The sequence below is a fragment of the Peromyscus maniculatus genome, chromosome 5 (assembly GCF_049852395.1).
Source record: "Peromyscus maniculatus bairdii isolate BWxNUB_F1_BW_parent chromosome 5, HU_Pman_BW_mat_3.1, whole genome shotgun sequence".
Classification (NCBI taxonomy): domain Eukaryota; kingdom Metazoa; phylum Chordata; class Mammalia; order Rodentia; family Cricetidae; genus Peromyscus; species Peromyscus maniculatus.
Window position 1 is genome coordinate 135,089,686 of NC_134856.1, and position 18,200 is coordinate 135,107,885.

The window sequence follows — 18,200 nt, forward strand, 5'->3', positions numbered from 1 at the left end:
TTTGATGACCTTGAGATGTCAAGGATTTCATAAACAAACCCAGAAGGGGAAATAGATAAATGTGGCTATTAAAATTAAGGAAAACAGGGGCTAAGAGATTTGCTCAGTGGGTAAGAACTCTTGCTGTACCTCAGTTCAAATCCTCAGAACCCTTATTAAAAAGCCAGGCATGGTCACATGTGCTTATAACCCCAGCCTGGAGGGGTGGAGACAAGTGGGTCTCCAGAGCTTGCGAGCCAGCCAGCCTACCCAAAAGGTTGTACTTCAAGTTCAGTGAGAGACCTGTCTCAGGGTAACAAGGCAAGAGCAAAAATGTCAGCCGCAGAGAAAAACAATCATAAAACATAGTACATCTACATAAAAAAAATGTAGGCAGAGAAAAAAAGAAATATTTGCTGAAGTGAATCAGGTGCTGGTGAGTTAGAGTTCTTAATTTAAACATTCTTTAAATCATGTATAGGCACTTTAAATAGAATCTGTTTGGATGATTGATGTATTTCATTCAAAAATATCTAATAACTGAACTGTGTAACAGAAAGACTTGCTGGAGGAGGGGTTTATTTGAGTTGTTTATTTGTGTCCTTTTTGTTCTCTATGTTTGGCATTTTACTGTGAACATGTAATGTTTTCCAAGCAGCATTTCTTGGGTAATTAATTACAAGGCTCCATAGAGGACAAAAGCTAGTTACCCTCGGCTTGAGGTTGCTTCTCTAGTAATTTCAGCAAGAAGTGCTCTCTCAGAACCCCTGGAATGTTCTTCCAAGGGCAGATACCTCCTTGCTAGCTTGGCCAAATATGTACATTGCTCACGTGGTAACAATAACCTCCAAAATGCCACAGGCATGACCTTGCTGTCCAGTTAGAGGTGCAGTGTGCTAGGAGAGAGAGACAGGGCCACCTGGGGGTTCCCAGCAGGATCTCGGCCAGAGTGCCACGCTTAGGAGGAGGCTGGGGACCAGCTGTGTCTTTGTTCATGGGGCCTTGCAAAGTCAGGCATCCACAGCCCCAGCCACCCTGTGACAGGCGGAAGCGCGCAGGAAATACAGCGTTCTTCCCTTCCCTCTGTTGGAAGGAGGAGCGGTGAGTCTGATTACCCCACTGGATGGCAGCAAAACTTTGGTGTTTTCCCAGACTTCCCCAGCTCATGCCAGACAGGCATGAAACGTCTCTGGGCTCCATCCCCACACTGCAAGACTTTTAAAAAGATACAAACATAGCACACATTACCTGGGCCCCTCCTGCATAAGGCATTTGTTCAGGTGTGTTTTCTAACAACGAGTTCTTACCAGAGTTGGAGAACGTAGCTATGAGTAGCTCCATAAGAGGTCCAGAGGATCAGAACAACCATGCCAATGCAGCATGCAGAAGCAGAGCTGGGATTTGAAGGCAAGGCTCCTGAATGATCCTCCTTGCTGCTGCCCACGAACTGCTCTAGGCAGGGAAGAGAATCCCTGCCATCCCACACCTCTTATTCCAGGTCCAGGCTTAGTGAAAGTGCAGCAGAGAGGCTCATCCTTGGCCCCATGGGCTTGTCTCATTGACTACCTGCTCTACTACCCTGCTTTCTGTTGCTGGGGGGCGGATATCTATAACCAAAAGCAACTTGGGGAGAAAATGGTTCATTTTAGCTTACAGATGACAGTCCATCATGGTGGAAAGCCAAGGCAGGAACTCAAGACAGGAGCTTGAATGGCTTGCTCACTCTGGCTTGCTCGGCTAGCTTTCTAACAAAGCCCATGCCCTCCTGCCTAGGGATGGTACCACCCACGGTGGGCTGCATCCTCTTACAGCAAACAACAATCAAGGAAAACCCCCACTGACATGCTCACAGGCCAATCTGATGGAGGCATTTCCTCAGCTGAGGGTTCCCTTCCCATGTGTATGTCAAGCTGACACCACCCCAACTCTAACCTGCGCTTGTATCTCTGCAGGAAACCAGCGCTGTCCTACACCACATGCTCCAATAACCTTCTAAGCTGCTGTAAGAGCCTATGGGGGCTTCATTTTCTCCAGCAACACCCAGAAGGCCCCTCGGAGGAGCAGTCAGGAGAGCCACTGTCGGAGAAGACAGAAAGGACACCATCACAGGAAGGAATGAGGGCATTGCCCTGTGAGGCTGTCTAGATCCTGCCCAGAACACCAAGATCCTGCCTATATTACCTGGATCTCCTTTCTGGAGCCCCTGTGGACCAAGCCCCCAGACCACTGAGGACAAAGTTCAGCCTGAGCCTGGGGGCTCACAGAATACACAACCAGCTTCCCTGTGAGCAGACTTCAGACAGGTGCTTTGGCTTATTTATGCTGAATTCCTTGGTTTCAAAGCTCACATTGGTGCTGGCCCTAGGAGTCATGAGCAGAGGCAGCGGACATAGATGTACACACATGCATGTATGGGTGTGCTTCTGTAGAAAACATGTACATCTGCTGAGCAGGGCAAAGGATGTTACTATAAAGCACTGGTCTCACTCCCTTATGGGATCTCATTATGAGCAGAAAAGAAGAGAAGGGAATAGGGGGGAAGGAAGAGGAAAGAAATTGCTCTCCATAAACACCTAACTGGGTGCTAAGTACTTTGCCTACATGGGCCCTCATAATTTATATATTATGTGCTTAGGATAAGCATTACTGTCCAGATGTTACAGAGATAGAAACTGAGAGTCAGAGAAGTGTGAAGTGTACCTAAGGCCACTCAGCTAGAAAACGTGCCTGGGATAGAGGTACTCAGAAAGTACTTGGTGAGTGGGTGGATGTGTGAAAAAATGGATGGATGGATGGACAGATGGATGGATGGATGGATGGATGGATGGATGGATGGATGGATGATGGATGATGGGTAGATGGATGGATGGATGGATGATGGGTAGATGGATGGATGGATGGATGGATGGATGGATGGATGGATGGATGGATGATGGATGATGGGTGGATGGATGGATGGATGGATGGATGGATGGATGGATGATGGATGATGGGTGGGTGGATGGATGGATGGATGAATGGATGATGGATGATGGGTGGATGGACAGATGGATGGATGGATGGATGATGGATGATGGGTGGATGGATGGATGGATGGATGGATGGATGGATGGATGGATGATGGATGATGGATTATGGGTGGGTGGATAGATGGATGAAAATCCAGGCTTATGTTCATGTTCTTAAAACTATACTACACTGCCACTCAGAAGAAAAGTCAAGATAGTTTCTCAACTCAGCTAACCCTCCTCTAGAAAATCACAGCCCTCCAGGAAGCCCTCCGTGCTGAGATACAGCCACTGATGGTGCTTGTTATAAACAAGAAGTGGTGTGCAGTGGACTTGGAGGACAAGTGTGTCTACGGGTCCCAGGGAAGGACAGGTGAAAGTTGGGGAAATGCAAAGGGTGCAAATGCGTGGGTCAACCCAGCGCTGCCTTCTGCTGGCTACATGACCTGGGCATTCCGAGCTGCTCTTTACTCCTCTGTGCAAATAGACAAGCTCCCTTTCTGTAGAGAACTACTGAAGAGACTCAAGGAGGTGGAGTTGGTGAGAGCTCAGTGGTGTTGCCCTTCCTTAACCTCAACCTCTCCTGATACCCATGCTTCCTTGGTTTCCAAGACCCTCTCCTATACCTCATCAAATCCACCCTTAACTTTTTATCCCTCTTTGTGACTCATTATCTTCCACACAACCATCAGATATGGCTGCTCTCTAGGGCTCAGTGCTGAGACTTATCACTCTGGCCCTCCCTTTGGGACCTCATCTACATTTAGACACAAGACATAAGGATTTACTGATTTACAGCTGTAGGTAAGGCATCAGGCCATGCTTCACCTCCACCTGGATACTTCAAAGGTACCTCACCTTTAACACGTCCACAACCACACTCTCCAACGTCTCCCTCACCTGCTTCTCTAAAGTCCCACTTCTCAGGCAAAGAACACATCCTGAGCTTCAAAAGCTAAGGTCAGCCTCGGCCCCTCCTTTCGCCTTGCTTCTCATGGTGGACACTCTAGAGTCTTCGCCCCAACACATATCCACCATTCAACTGGTAATCTTCATCTTCCCTGGTCCACCTGCCCCAGCTGCTGAAGTCTCCAACAAGACAGCTGGACAAGCTGCTTAGATCTCTTTCCTGCACTCTCTGCCACCACCCTACCCTTCCCCCAGTCAGCTCTCCACACAACAGCCTTGGCGGGCTGTGAAAATGCATGCCCTACTGTGTCACCTACAGGATAGAGCCTTCTTGAGGATGGCCCACTGGCCCGGCTTGGTCAGCTTCCATGTCCCTCCAGCTCTCCCTGCACCGTCCTCTCTTAATTCCTCCCCTATTTGCTTTACAGTTTTATTTAGATCTACTATTTCTAGCAACCAAGGCACACAGAGTGCTAGTTCCATGACCCGAAATGCTCTTTTGCCTTCTGGACACATCAACATCATGAGAAACTCATCTAGAATACCGTTTCCTTGAGGGATTCTTCCTTGCCACACACTGTGGTGCTTTCTTTAGAGGCTGTAGAGGTTATAATGCAGCAGTTGGCTGTGGTTTCTTAGATACCATCTTACTCCCTACACATGAGTTCCTTCTGTTGATGTTTTCCTGCCGGGCACCTGGAAGAGTGTTCATACTCAGAAGCTTAATGAAAAGCTTGTCAGATGAATGTACAAAGAATGGTTCACATACTCTTTTAAGAGCTAGCCTGACAATAAACTTCAAGCCATCATTTGGCCCGATGACCCCCAGAGATGACCACTGAATCTCTGTCAAATTCCCTCTGAAAGTCCAAGAGACCTATCTCGATGTCTCCTCAGGAGTCTATGGCAGGTGAGTCTCTTAAGTCACAGCCTGAGTAACTGGAGGCGTGAGACCTCGGGTGCAAAGGGACCTGCCCAATCACAGAGACAATCAGGGCTCAAGACCACAATGCCCAGGGACAGCCTGCCACTTCACAGGGTTCCTGTAGATGGGGGCTTTCTGCAGCCTCTCGGGAAGCAGAAATGGGGTACGTGATACCTAGAGAGGAACAGCTGCGGTGGGACTTCAAATCCATGCTCTGTGTTACCATGTTCCAATAAAGCTGTCAAAGCAAAGCTGCCTTGATATCTCCCTCCCTCCACCCTCTCTCCCTCTCCCTTCTCCCCCCTCTATTTGTTCCACCTATGGCCTTGGGATACCAGCCCCTAGGGCATGGGTGAACTGAATACCCACTGCACCCTCCCTCCCTCCCTGACAAGGAAATACTCCCAAACTTTATCATGTGGTATCTTGATTTAGAAGGGGGAAAGTCATGATAAAATACTGGGGGAAAAGATAAATTGGAAATTGCCTTAAAAGTTGAGTTGGGGCCAAGGAGATGGGAGAACACTTACCCTCCACATATGAGGGTCTGAGTTCAAGTCTTCGGCACCAATCTTAAAGGGATAGGCACAGTTGTATATGCCTATAATTCCGGCATTACGAGGAAGAGATAGAAAGATCCTGAAGGCTCACTGACCACCTGAGCCAAAAACCAGCTTCAGGTTCAGTGAAAAAGCCTGACTCAGGGCTGGAGAGATGACTCAGGAGTTAAGAGCGCTGACTGCTCTTCCAGAGGACCCAGGTTCAATTCCCAGCACCCACACAGCAGTCCATAACTGTCTGTAACTCCAAATTCCAAGGAATCTGACACCCTCACACAGACATACAAGCTGGCAAAATGCCAATGAACATAAAATAAATAAACCATTTCAAAAAAAGAAAGAAAGAAAAGAAAAACCCTGACTTAAGATAATAAGTCGAAAACAATAAAGGAAGATACGTGATAGCCTGCTCTGGTTGCATGAGCATGCACACATACACACTCACACACATGCACACACGCACACACACACACACACACACACACACACACACATACCTGTACACTCACACACATGCACACACACATACACATACCTGCACACTTACATTCACACACACACACACAAAGACACAGACCCGCACACATGCACAACACACACACACACACACACACACACACACACACAATGAGTAAAAACAAAACAAAAAGAAAGACATTTCTCCAAATAGCTGAACTTCCTCTACATGTCAGAAGCCATGGAAAGCCAAACCATGGATGAGGGAACTGCTTTAAGGCTACATGCTAAGATTCTGGTAAAAGCCTGGGGAGACGCCATCCAATCACTCCATGATCTGACATCTCTATTTGTTGCTGACTTGTGGCCAGCATTTCCTGCTCACCTGGTGGTCCAAGTGTGCAGCAGGCACTTGGCAAGTGTGCTTGTGAAGGAGATTTTCAAACTTGTCAGAGGCTGAGATTCATTATGCAGGAGAAGAAGACATCTTCAGAGTGGAAATGTGTGTGAATCAAGGGGAGAGGCCCACAGTGAGTGTAAGGGCAGGCAAGGGATAAGGGCAAGAGAAAATTTATAAATGTTGTGAAAAGCTCAATACCAGAGGACCCGATGGAAGGCTACAGAGAAGGGAAGAAGGAAGAGAGGGAGAGAGGGAGGGAGGGAGGGAGGGAGGGAGGGAGGGAGGGAGGGAGGGAGGAAGGGAGGGAGGGAGGGAGTTGGAGTGGAGGACATGATTGGGTAATTGAGCATCAGCTGGGGAAGGGGCCCTGGGATAGGAGGCAGGAAGCTGGAGGTCATAGAATTCTGAACTTTGCCCCCCCCAGAAGAAACCATGAAGATACACCTTGATGAACTTTCAAAAGAACCAGAGAAAAGCTGGTAACTCAACGCTTACAGAAACAGCCTTTGATATGTCAGGAGAGAAGGTCAAAGCCGTGCTAAAGGCTTGGAAAGGTGAATGCAGGAAGTGAGTCTGTAGCTGGCATTGGTCAGTTCTTGAGGGAATTGCTCTCTCCTCCATTAAAGCCATGAGTGTGGTAAATACCAGGGCACTGGATAGAAAACCAGCCACGGCCGGAGCCCGGAGCCCCTGTTTTGGGGTCATGGTCTGTAGGCTTGGGCTTGGATTCCACCAGCAGGAACTGGATGACAAGCAGACTGGTAAGTGAGCCAAGGTGGGGGACAGGAAGGCAGCAAGTCCCCCAGGCTGGCTGAAGCAATGTGGGGATCGGCTCTTGAGCTGCCCTCATGGGCAGCTGGGGCTGAGCCTCTGCCTGGCTGCCTCAGGCTCCTCCTCACCCTATACCTAAGGAGAGAGAGGCCTTTGAAAAGTATTAAGCAAGAAAGGGCCGAAATAGTTAAGGAATGGAGCATTGATATTTCAGTTGGGAAACCAGATCAGGGTTCTTGGAGCAGAGGCAGGGAACAGGGGGATCCCACAGTCCATCAAGATGAAGAGTAACATGTTTTTGCTTTAAATTGAAATGAGGTATCGCTATATAGCCCGGGCTGGTCCAGACCTCACTTTGTAGCCCAAGCTGACCCTCAACTCCAGCTCTCCCTGACTCAGCCTCCCCTGACTGTAATTATCCTCCCACTTTACGATGCCCACTCTCTTTTGACCTCCAGCTATGTGCTGGGACACAAAGATGAGGATGCATTTGAGCGTGCGCTCCCCACCCTCCAGGGAGACGGAGGAATCAGGGAAGGAATAAGGCATACAGGGACTAGCAGGCACATCAAGACCAGGAGGCAGGTGCTATACGTACACCAGGTGGGAGGATGCGGACCCAGCCACTGAGATTTTTTTTAAGGGTAATGCTCCTGGCCCAACAGAACCAGGTACTATCAAAGTCCAGTCTGGATTTCAAGTACATGTTGGATGTTAGGGAACTGCTGAGGAGCCCAGACCCAGGGAATCAGTTTAGAATCCTACCTCAACTGAGCTGGTAGGCAATTCAAACCTTTCAGAGTACCCAGAAGTCCATTTTCACTCACCTAGCTGGCTGTGGTCCTCAGGACCAGTATTGGAGACGGCTAATCAGCACATAGATAAAGAATGGGAGCTTAATGTGCTTGGGCGGTTTGCATAGGTCATTCAAGCAGGAAATGACCGCCATAGACATACATCTCCTACCAGCATTTTAAGGGTTACAGTAAGAATTCATCAGCCCTCACTAGTCGCTTGCTGGGTGGCTGGAAAGAGCTCCCTTCACCCCATTGCCAGCCCTAAGGGACTTATAATTCAATTTTAGAGGCCATTGCAGATGTCAATGTCATGTCCCCAATCTCCCTGTTCAAGGTCACGGGACACAGTGGGCTTCTCACATCCGGCCATGCTGCTGTCCTCAGAAGCTGGTCTGGCACACCAGGGCCTCGCTCCCTGGGGCTTTGTTAAAACTCTCATGTGCACCATACACCTGGCATGACTCCCAAAGAAAGTGTCCCCAAAGGACTTGCCTTTTGGGTTCTGTGGCTTCCGGATGAACCTATCCATCATTTTCAGCTGACATCCTCAAGCCCTTTCCCACACCCAGGCTTGTTCTTCCAGTGGCAATCTCTAGGAGACAGCAGTCAGTTAGCGCCCACAAAATGGGGCCAGAAGAGGGAAACATGACCGAGTGAACAACCCCAGTGAACAGTACAGCTGAGGTCACAGCTCAGGCCTGCTTGTCAACAGTCTATGTCTTTTCTGATTTATTATCTGAATTTATTTTTAAGTCATAAGTAATTACAGAGATAGTCTTTTGAAAACAGAAATGGCTATATAAACAAGATGGGGGAAATGGCAATGTCAGTGGACGTATCAACATGGGAAGGGAGAAATCTCAGAGTCTCACCATAGCAAACTTTCATAGTGTCCTACTCCTAAACAAAGAACTATAGGAAATTAATGGCTTCTGGGAAAAAAAAGAACTAGCCTCTTCCAAGGATGAACCCCCTCATTGGTTAAAACTATATACACACCACCAACAAAAACAGACTCAGCAGGTTGTATTTATGTCTTTATGTGCATACACACACATACATACATATATTTATATATTAGGTAATAGTAATCAAAGTAAAAGAAGCTGTTAACTGGAGAGTTGGGGGAGACTTGGGGCTGGAAGGAAGAAAGGGAGGGGAAAGTAAAGTTATTCTATTTCAATTACAAACAAAAATAAAAAGGACATGCAAACTAAAACATTATAGTATGATAAAGAAAAATGGAGTTCATTTGGCACACCCCACCCTCACCTTTTTCCCTGATATTTTTTGATGAAGCGACAGTCTCAGACGGCTGCACAGAGTTTAATTAAATTTGATTTTTTTCTTTTTTAGCACTAAAGTTGCAGCATCTGTAAGGACATGAATTCAACACTACATCTTCAAGTTTCAATCATAACAGTGTCACAAAGGTCTCCCTCATTATTTTTAGCCACAGGAGCTTGTCCCCTAGTTTATGAGTCTGTCTCCCTAGTCACCGACATTGAGTCACTGGTAATGCTTTTTATGTTTAAGCAATGGGATGCTGATAATCTGTCAGTGTTTCCTTGTTGGAGCTGCAATGCGCATTCACCAGAAGACACAGAGAGCCCCTGGCTTACTATGGCTCCACATAGGATTTCTTTGTGTTGATGTGAGGGTGACACATATGGCGTAGACGGAACTGCCATCTTTCCCCAGGTTAGACAGATGCAATGGGATCCCTTCTGGTGATACTGGGTGGAAGCAGTGGGCTGCAGTTCCTACTCAGCCACCGGATCACCAGGGTGGGCAGCCACTGGATCACCAGGGTGGGCAGCCAGCACTCTGCAGCCACTGGATCACCAGGGTGGGCAGCCACTGGATCACCAGGGTGGGCAGCCAGCACTCTGCAGTCATCAGATCACCAGGGTGGGCAGCCAGCACTCTGCAGTCATCGGATCACCAGGGTGGGCAGCCACTGGATCACCAGGGTGGGCAGCCACTGGATCACCAGGGTGGGCAGCCACTGGATCACCAGGGTGGGCAGCCACTGGATCACCAGGGTGGGCAGCCACTGGATCACCAGGGTGGGCAGCCACTGGATCACCAGGGTGGGCAGCCACTGGATCACCAGGGTGGGCAGCCACTGGATCACCAGGGTGGGCAGCCAGCACTCTGCAGCACACTGGCTGGTCAGGTGAGGAGGGTATTTCTGAGTTAGATGGACTCAGTGCATCAGGCCTCAGTTGTTTACAAACTCTGGAGTGTCTGTGCGTACACGTGGATTGTGGGTAGGCAGTCACATGTTGTCACGGTGCCTCCAAAGAAGTGTGGTTCATTCTTAGTTGTACCAGCACCAGCAGAGAGGTTCTGAGCTGCCCCAGCTGCCCAGAGCACCTGTGTTTAAGGGAAAGCCCTCTGGCTTCCTTATTCCTTAGAAGGTAGAACAAGTCAATTCCCAGAACAGTAGAGAAAATTTAGAGAAAAGAAATACTCACAGGCCCCCTTGGACTTTCCCTGGGCTTCTCATGACCTCTAAGTCCTGCCTTCCTCCCAGACCTCTTTAAAGGAAGCTGGCCCTACTAAAGACACACAGCCATGACAGGTTATAGCAGCTAGTGGTGGCCTAGCAATGCTGTGTAACAAGCATCCCCAAATTTGCAGCTATGACAGTAAACACCGAATTAGCCCCTGAGTCTGAAGGCCTGACCAACTGAGAAGGCATAGTCTAACTTCCCTCCAGGTGTCTCTCAGTCTCTTCTAGGACCTACGGGTCCATCCAAGTATATTGTCATGAAAATGGCGGGATGCAAAAAAACAACCCCAGAAGCAGGTGCACATCTCAAGGTTCTGAGCAAATATATTAATAACAAAAGCAAGTCCATGGGCAGTCCACAGACTGAGCAAACAAATCCATTCTTCATGTGGAACTGAGATGGAGTGATGAACAGTCAAACCAAAATAGCTCATCACTTCCCATCCTTCTGCATCGCTCCTTCACAAGGACATATCAGACACACCCCTGGCAGACTCAGACACCTAAGGGGACCACCCACGTTCACTGGCATAAGGCTGAGAAAAGGGATGACATCAACAATTTATGATCAATATCCCTGTTAGCCATCTGTGCCCCTGCCCTGCCCCCACGAATACATTAGCAATACTGTCACTGCTGCCGGAGATACTGCAGAAACTGCTGAACAGTGGAACAAGACAGCTATGTGGAATGGTGGATCTAGATTTTTTTTCAGGAAGATATACAAATTTGGGTTTTTATTAACAGAGCTAAAAGAGTTAATATTTGTAAAGCTACCATCATGATATCAGCCATAGAGTAAATGCTGTACAATTGGGTGGAGGAAGAAGGGAAGAGAGAATGAGTGGAGGAGGGGTATATGAAGGCTGGCTAAGAGAGACAGATGGCAAGTGAGAGAGAGAGATCTCAGAAATTGGCAATTTGGAAATAAAACTATACAACAACACTAAGCTCTTCCCCAAGCCACATCTGGCCAGATGTTTCCTGACTCTTGGCTTGATTCACTACTGTCCTGCTCTCCACTACTGGGAGCACCTCTGGGAGGAAATGGGGGTGGGTGTTCAAAGAGGAGCCCCCCATGCCTCTCCTCTGCACTGTGTGTGTGCCTGCTGCCTGGTACGCTCTCGGTGCCCTGGAGAAAGTGTGAGCACACAGAGAATGTGAATGCTTCCATCCTGAGAATGCTTTCTCGGGAGTTCAAGTGCAAGCCACAGAGCCTCCCGATCCTCCAACCTCTACGGCCAGGGCCTTAGGTTAGACTTGGTCATGTGTCTTAGCCACTTTTCTACTCCTGTGATAAAACACCATGACCAAGGCAACTTACAGAAGAAGCGTTTGTTTGGGCCCTCAGTTTCAGAGGGTGGGTCCATAAGGTGGAGACCACCTGGCTGCAGGTGCAGACCTGTGGCTAAGGCTGGAAGCCGAGAGCTGAGAGCTCACATCTGGAACTGCAAACATAAATCAGAGAGAACCAACTGGAAATGACACAAGACTTTGAAACTTCAAAGCCTACCCCAGTTGCATACTTCCTCCAACAAAGCCACACCTCTTAAACTTACCCAAAAAGTACCACCAACTGGGTCCAAGTATTCAAATGTCTGATTCTGGGGGGCGGAGTGGTAATCCCATTCAGACCACCTCACCAAGGTGTCCATAGACTCCTAACTAACTGGCTCCCAATCCCCATTTTCTCATCACTGTGTCTCCCAAAACATCTCAAAGTCTATGCCATAAGGGCCTGAATGGCCTTGAACTCCAGATCCTCAACCGTTTGGCACATCAACTTCCTCCAGTGTAAGATAAGGATAGTTAAAGTCTGTCAAAGAATCCTCAGAATTCAAATAAGACTGTGCCTGCTTAGAAAAACAACCCAACAGAAGGGCTTACCTGGTATTTGTTAGGGTTTGAATCTAAAAATGTCCCCTAAAGGGCTTGGTTGGCCACCAGCTGATGGGGGCTTTGAGAAGTTACTTGATCATGAGAATGCTAACTCCATTAGGGGATGAATATACCGTACAGTGAACATCTCTGCCACTACACCCTTCCCATTCAGATGCTCTGTCCCAACTCATGCCCAAAACAACAGAACCATGGTTATTGTGGACGAGAACCATGAGCCTAAATAAACATTTTCTCTCTTAAGCTCACTAAGTGTTTTTCTGTCTAAATACCTGTGAACTCAAGGCAGGCTCCTTAGATAGGCATTCACACCCTTTCCTGATGGCCCCATGCCATCCTCCAGGTTCCCACATGTGCTAAGAACCAGGCACAGGAGACACACCCCACACTGAGTGGGACATTCCTGCTTCCCCAGTCCCAAGTCTTACAAATACCACAATCCTGCATTTGGGACTAGCCCTCTCCACAACCGTCCCCAGAGCTCAGGCCAGGACGTGAGAACAGGACGCCATCTAAGCAGCTGAAGAGTGAAGACATCTGCTGCTGCACCAGGACACTCAAGGAACAGGAGCGCTCATCACAATGTGATACGAACTCTTCCTTTGGCTACATCCTGCAAGGACTCCCTGCCAACATGAGAAACAACCGACAGAAGTTACCAATGTGAAGAAATCGAGTCTCCTGTAACATAAAGTACGCCAGTCCCAGGTGGGTCATGGCAAGCATGTAGGATGAATCTTTAGATTCACATTATGTATGAGAAGGAGAGTGAAACAGATTCCCTCCATTCTTAAAGCCTGCCACTTCTGAAACATGACGCTGAAGACAGGCTGAGCATAAGCTGAATAGTGGCTGAAGCCAGCCAGGCAGAGGAGGGAACCTGGAAGAGCATGGACAGAAGCCGTGAATATGCCAACTTAGTCTCCATCCCTGTACTCCCCTCAGAGCTGGAGAAGGGCTTGGCTCCCCACCTTGACACAAAGCACAGAGCGCCCTACTGAGGGATTAAAAAAAATCTCTTGGCCAATCCTTCACTGGAGAACTTTTAAAGTAGTTATATAATTCATATACAATGAAATTCAGTCTTTAAGAAATACAGTTCAGTGTATACTACATATTCACAAAATCATGTACCCATCACCAATTCAAAGATATTTTCATCACCCTCCAAAGAACCACCATACATATTTGTGGCCACATGTCCCAGCCCCTGATAACTCCCAGTGTCTATATCTTTACTCATTATGGACAATTGGAGAGAGAGAGAGAGACAGAGACAGAGACAGAGACAGAGACAGAGACAGAGAGTATAATTTGTACCACCATGCTTAACAACAACAACAAAATACAGTGTTCTCTAAAATTAAAACTCTCTTCCGTGCATCCCACCAAGTCATTTGATTTGAATACTTCCCAAAGGAAACCTTAAGAGGTGAATGATAGCACCCAAAAGGGAAAACCTTTTTCTCAGTATTTTAGACTGCCAACTCCGCTGTGACCATGGAAACAAATGAGTAAAGTGACTTTGTCTCTGTGTGCAGTTGTCCTCTGTATCCAGGTGACTGGTTCTGGGTCCACCACCACACCTATCCCTTGAAGATGCTCAAGTCCCTTTCAGAGATGGCATTGTATTTTATTCAACTTGTCTGTACATCTTCCATATACTAATCAAACTCTTAAGTGTAAATATTGAGAAAACAATTACCACACTGTATTGTTTAGGCAATGATGATGAGGAAAAAATTCTATATGCTCAACACAACACAATTTTAAACATATTTTGGAATACACAGACACAGAATCTGATAATACTAAGAATTAACTGTATAGTTTTTATTAAGAAAAATATCAAGTTTTCCATGACCCTGCAATTTAAATGAATTTATACAAAGATTGAATGGCATGGATGTGCTGAGTATCAAACCATTCACCTGCCCAGAGCGCCAATGCTTTTGGATTCAGATATGACCCAGCCAGAGACTGAGCCTGGAAATCCCCTTTCTCCCTGCTTCTCTGTTGCTAAGATCTATTCAAAGAAGGCAACATGTCCTTTGAGTATGGGACCATGGCTGGCAGGTGTGAGGACAATTAACTAATTCTCAAGGGCGCTGTCCCTTTGCTGTGCACAAAGTCCCAGACTTGGGAGTTAAGTGTTAATGTGTAAAACACTGATAAGTTACAATGTTTCCATCTTAGGGTTTCTGTTGCTATGAAGAGACATCATGACCACAGCAACTCTTATAAAGGAAAACATTTCATTGAGGTAGTGGCTTACATTTTCAGAGGTTCAGTCCATTATTATGGTAGGACATGGCAGCATGCAGGCAGACATGGTGCTGGACAGGTAGCTGAGAGTCCTACATCTTTCAGGCAACAGGAAGTGGTCTGTCTCACTGGAAGTAGCTTGAGCATAGGAAACCTCAAAGCCCACCCCCACAGTGACACACTTCCTCCAACAAGGCCACACCTCCTAATAGCACCACTCCCTTTGGGGGCCATTTTCCTTCAAACCACGGCATTCCACTCCCTGGCCCCCAAAGGCTTGTAACCATATCATAATGCAAAAATGCACTCAGTTCAACTTCAAAAGTCCCCAGTCTGTAACAGTCTCAAATTTATTTAAGTCTAAAGTTCAGAGTCTCTTCTGAAATTCATGCAATCTCTTAACTGTAATCTCCTGTAAAATTAAAATCAAAAAACAGATCACATACTTTCAACATATAATGGCACAGGATATACATTGCCATTCTAAAATATAGGGAAGGGAGCATAGTGAGGAAATACTGGGCCAAAGCAAGACCAAACACCAGGTGGGCAAACTCCAAACTCTGCATCTCCATGTCTAATGTCAAAATTCTCTTCAGATCTCCAACTCCATTCAGCTTTGTTGACTGAAACACACTTCTCTCTTGGGCTGGTTCCACTCTCTGTTAACAGCTTTCCTCGGCAGGTATCCCATGACTCTGGCATCTCTAACATCTTTGGTTCTCCAAGGCAATCCAGGCTTCACCTTCACAGCTTCACACAATGGCCTCTCTAGAGGTGTCCTATGTGTAAGCCACACCCAGTGAGACAGATCATTTCTTGTTGCCTGCAAGATGTAGGACTCTCAGCCACCTCTCCAGCACCATATCTGCCTGCATGCCCCATTTCCCACTATGATGATAATGGGCTGAACCTCTGAAACTATAAGCTGCTATCTCAGTTAAACGTTTTCCTTTATAAGAGTTGCCATTGCCAGGTAGTGGTGATGCACGCCTTTAATCCCAGCACTTGGGAGGCAGATCTCTGTGAGTTTGAGGCCAGCTGGTCTACAGAGCGAGATCCAGGACAGGCACCAAAACTCCACAGAGAAACCCTGTCTTGAAGAAAAAAAAAAAGTTGCCGTGGTCACTGTGTCTCTTCACAGCAATAGAAATCCTAACTAAGCAGTTTCCCTCTGGTGCAAGAAAGATGATGATCAGTTATCATTCAGGGAGAAGGAATACACACAAGGTGATAGTTTGTTGTCTATGCCACACTGGTAAATTTGTATCTAACTTAGCAAACAGGATCTCTAAATAACGTTTCATGAGAGTCTGTGCCTGCCAGCCTACTGTGAACCAGCCTGCTCCCTGCTGTCCCCAGCGGAACAAGTTAAAAGTGTCACGTGTGGACTTTACATTTGTATGAGTCACAGGTTAGATCTTGGACAGCAATCTTGGATTCTAGGAACAGCTGGTGGATGGGGTGCCCCCTGGTGGCCAGTCCATTTATTCATTAGATACCATAAGTCTGCAAAACTTTGGGGCCAAGGGGAATAATTCAGAGCTTCCAAAGTATGAAAAAAATCCTAAAAACCAAAAGATGCTTCTTTAAAACTCTCCAAAGCACAGGATTTTAATACCTACAAAACATAACTTGTCAAACATGGCTCAGCTCAGTTACATAAAAATCACTTTTACCTTTTAAAATGTATAGGGGAAAATTCCATGGAGCTCATGTGGAGGTCTGCTGTGGGACGGTCTGTATGTCAAATGTGTTGCTCTGATTGGTCATTAAATAAAACACTGATTGGCCAGTAGCCAGGCAGGAAGTATAGGTGGGACTAACAGAGAGGAGAACTGAGAGAACAGGAAGGTGGAGGGAGACACTGCCAGCCACCGCCATGACAAGCAGCATGTGAAGATGCCGATAAGCCATGAGCCACATGGCAAGGTATAGATTTATAGAAATGGATTAATTTAAGATGTAAGAACTAGATAGCTAGAAGCCTGAGCCATTAGGCCAAATAGTTTAAATAATATAAGCATCTGTGTGTTTATTTTTTAAGTGGGCTGTTGGACTGCTGGGGCTTGGCGGGACCCAGAGAGAAAACTCTCCAGCTACAGAGGTGCAGAGACAATTTGTGGCCGTTGGTTTTCTCCTACCATGTGGATCCCAGAAGCTGAATTCATGTTGCCAGGCTGGGTGGCAGGTGCCTTTACCTGCTGAGCCACCTCACCAGCCCCTAGAACTCTTTCTAATATGAGATATTTTCAGTAGTCACCGTTTCTCTTTCTCGCAGTGCTGTGGATGGAACCCAGCACTTCACATATACTAGACATGGTTTAATACTGAACCTTACCCCACTGCCACAACTTCTGACATAAGGAATCTCTCAGGACAGCGGGGGAGGCATGTTCTGTGAGCCATTTTATGGGATATAAAATGGACATAAAGGTAGTCATGCACTTAAGGCCATTTTCTAGCCCTGTTCCTAAGATGCAGTCAAACCCTGGTCCCCAGCAACCCCATCTTGATATCCTAAAATCTTAAGGATGGGAATGAGAGCACTCTCTGCCCTCCCCCAAGTCCCTTTGTCACCACAATCTGTGGCATCCCCCGCGACCCCTTTCCTATGCCCGTGGGCCGCAGCATCTGACAGACACCCAGACCACAGTCCCCTTCTACTATTGTAGTGGCAACAGGCTCTGAGGAAATGCTTAGGAGTTGAAGGTCCTCACCTGTGCTGGGTTTTGGCTGTGCCCTGAGAAATTCCTTCACCAGTCAGTCATTCCAAGGAGCAAGAAACAGGTTCTGAGAGAAATTTCCTGTCTCCACATCCACAAGGCCATGATTTCTCAAAATTCCTACTTTTCTTTACATCCTAACTTTTATTTTGATCATTTAGAACTGCCAGTTTGGTCAGTTATGGAAAGCAGATGTAATACAAGAAAGTGTGACCAGTTTTTTGTCCTTGACCAGAACCACCTCAAAAGCACTTTCAGAACTACAGGGTAGGAGTTGAGAATACCCTCCCGACTGGTCCAGGTTCTATCAGGCTCAGTATGGTCTACAAAGTCAATTTCCATGTTGACCCAAAACAAAATACACAAGCCCCAGGGTTGGAGCCATGGCCAAAGAGAATCACACACCTCTCTATACCTCAAAACCCTAAGACATGTGTTCTGACTCCAGTCTAGGTTCTAAGAGAGCCTTGGAGATTTGTTACTTATTTCTATACAACTCAGTTTCCCCATCTGGAAAACAGGAGTGATCATTATTACCAAGATCAAAGAAAGAATAAAATAGGCAATGCACCCAGAGTCTACCTGCTAAAGCTTTGCTAGGAAATATTTACTTTCAAAATCACATCATGTTAAAGTCAACAACAGTTTCATATGTCGTCCAACATAGTGTGTTTCCAGGTTTAAAGAATCCTGGGGCTGGACATTTGGCAGGAATCCTTTCTTCAGGCACTCCCTCGCTTGAGAGAGCTTGCTTTATCTTATCAATGCAGGATAATGTTTCCTAACTCATCTGAAATGACCTTCTCAGTTTTGAATTCAGTTGAACATTACCAGCTGGTAAAATATTGGTGCTTGCAGAACACGTCTGAATACAAACATCGATTGAGTTTGATTTTTGCAATTTTGTGGCCTTTTTTTTTTAAAAAAAAAAAAAAAATCTGTATCAACTTTTTGTGTTCTTTCTTGAAAAACTGAAATTAAAACCCA

At 46.7% G+C, this 18,200-nt stretch overlaps 1 protein-coding gene across 3 annotated transcripts in view; it reads left to right on the forward strand.

Moving 5' to 3' along the window:
- Positions 1–5,072, forward strand: part of Hrh2 (histamine receptor H2) — a 52,408-nt gene extending 47,336 nt beyond the window's left edge. For 2 of the 3 annotated variants that reach the window (XM_006976833.4, XM_015995750.3), the window contains exon 3: positions 1,932–5,072. In XM_006976833.4, the coding sequence (XP_006976895.2) occupies positions 1,932–2,124 (193 nt within the window). In that variant the 3' untranslated portion in view covers positions 2,125–5,072. The remainder of the gene's footprint in view (positions 1–1,931) is intronic. The other variant, XR_013051660.1, reaches the window with a different exon arrangement.
- The last annotated feature ends 13,128 nt before the right edge of the window (positions 5,073–18,200 follow it).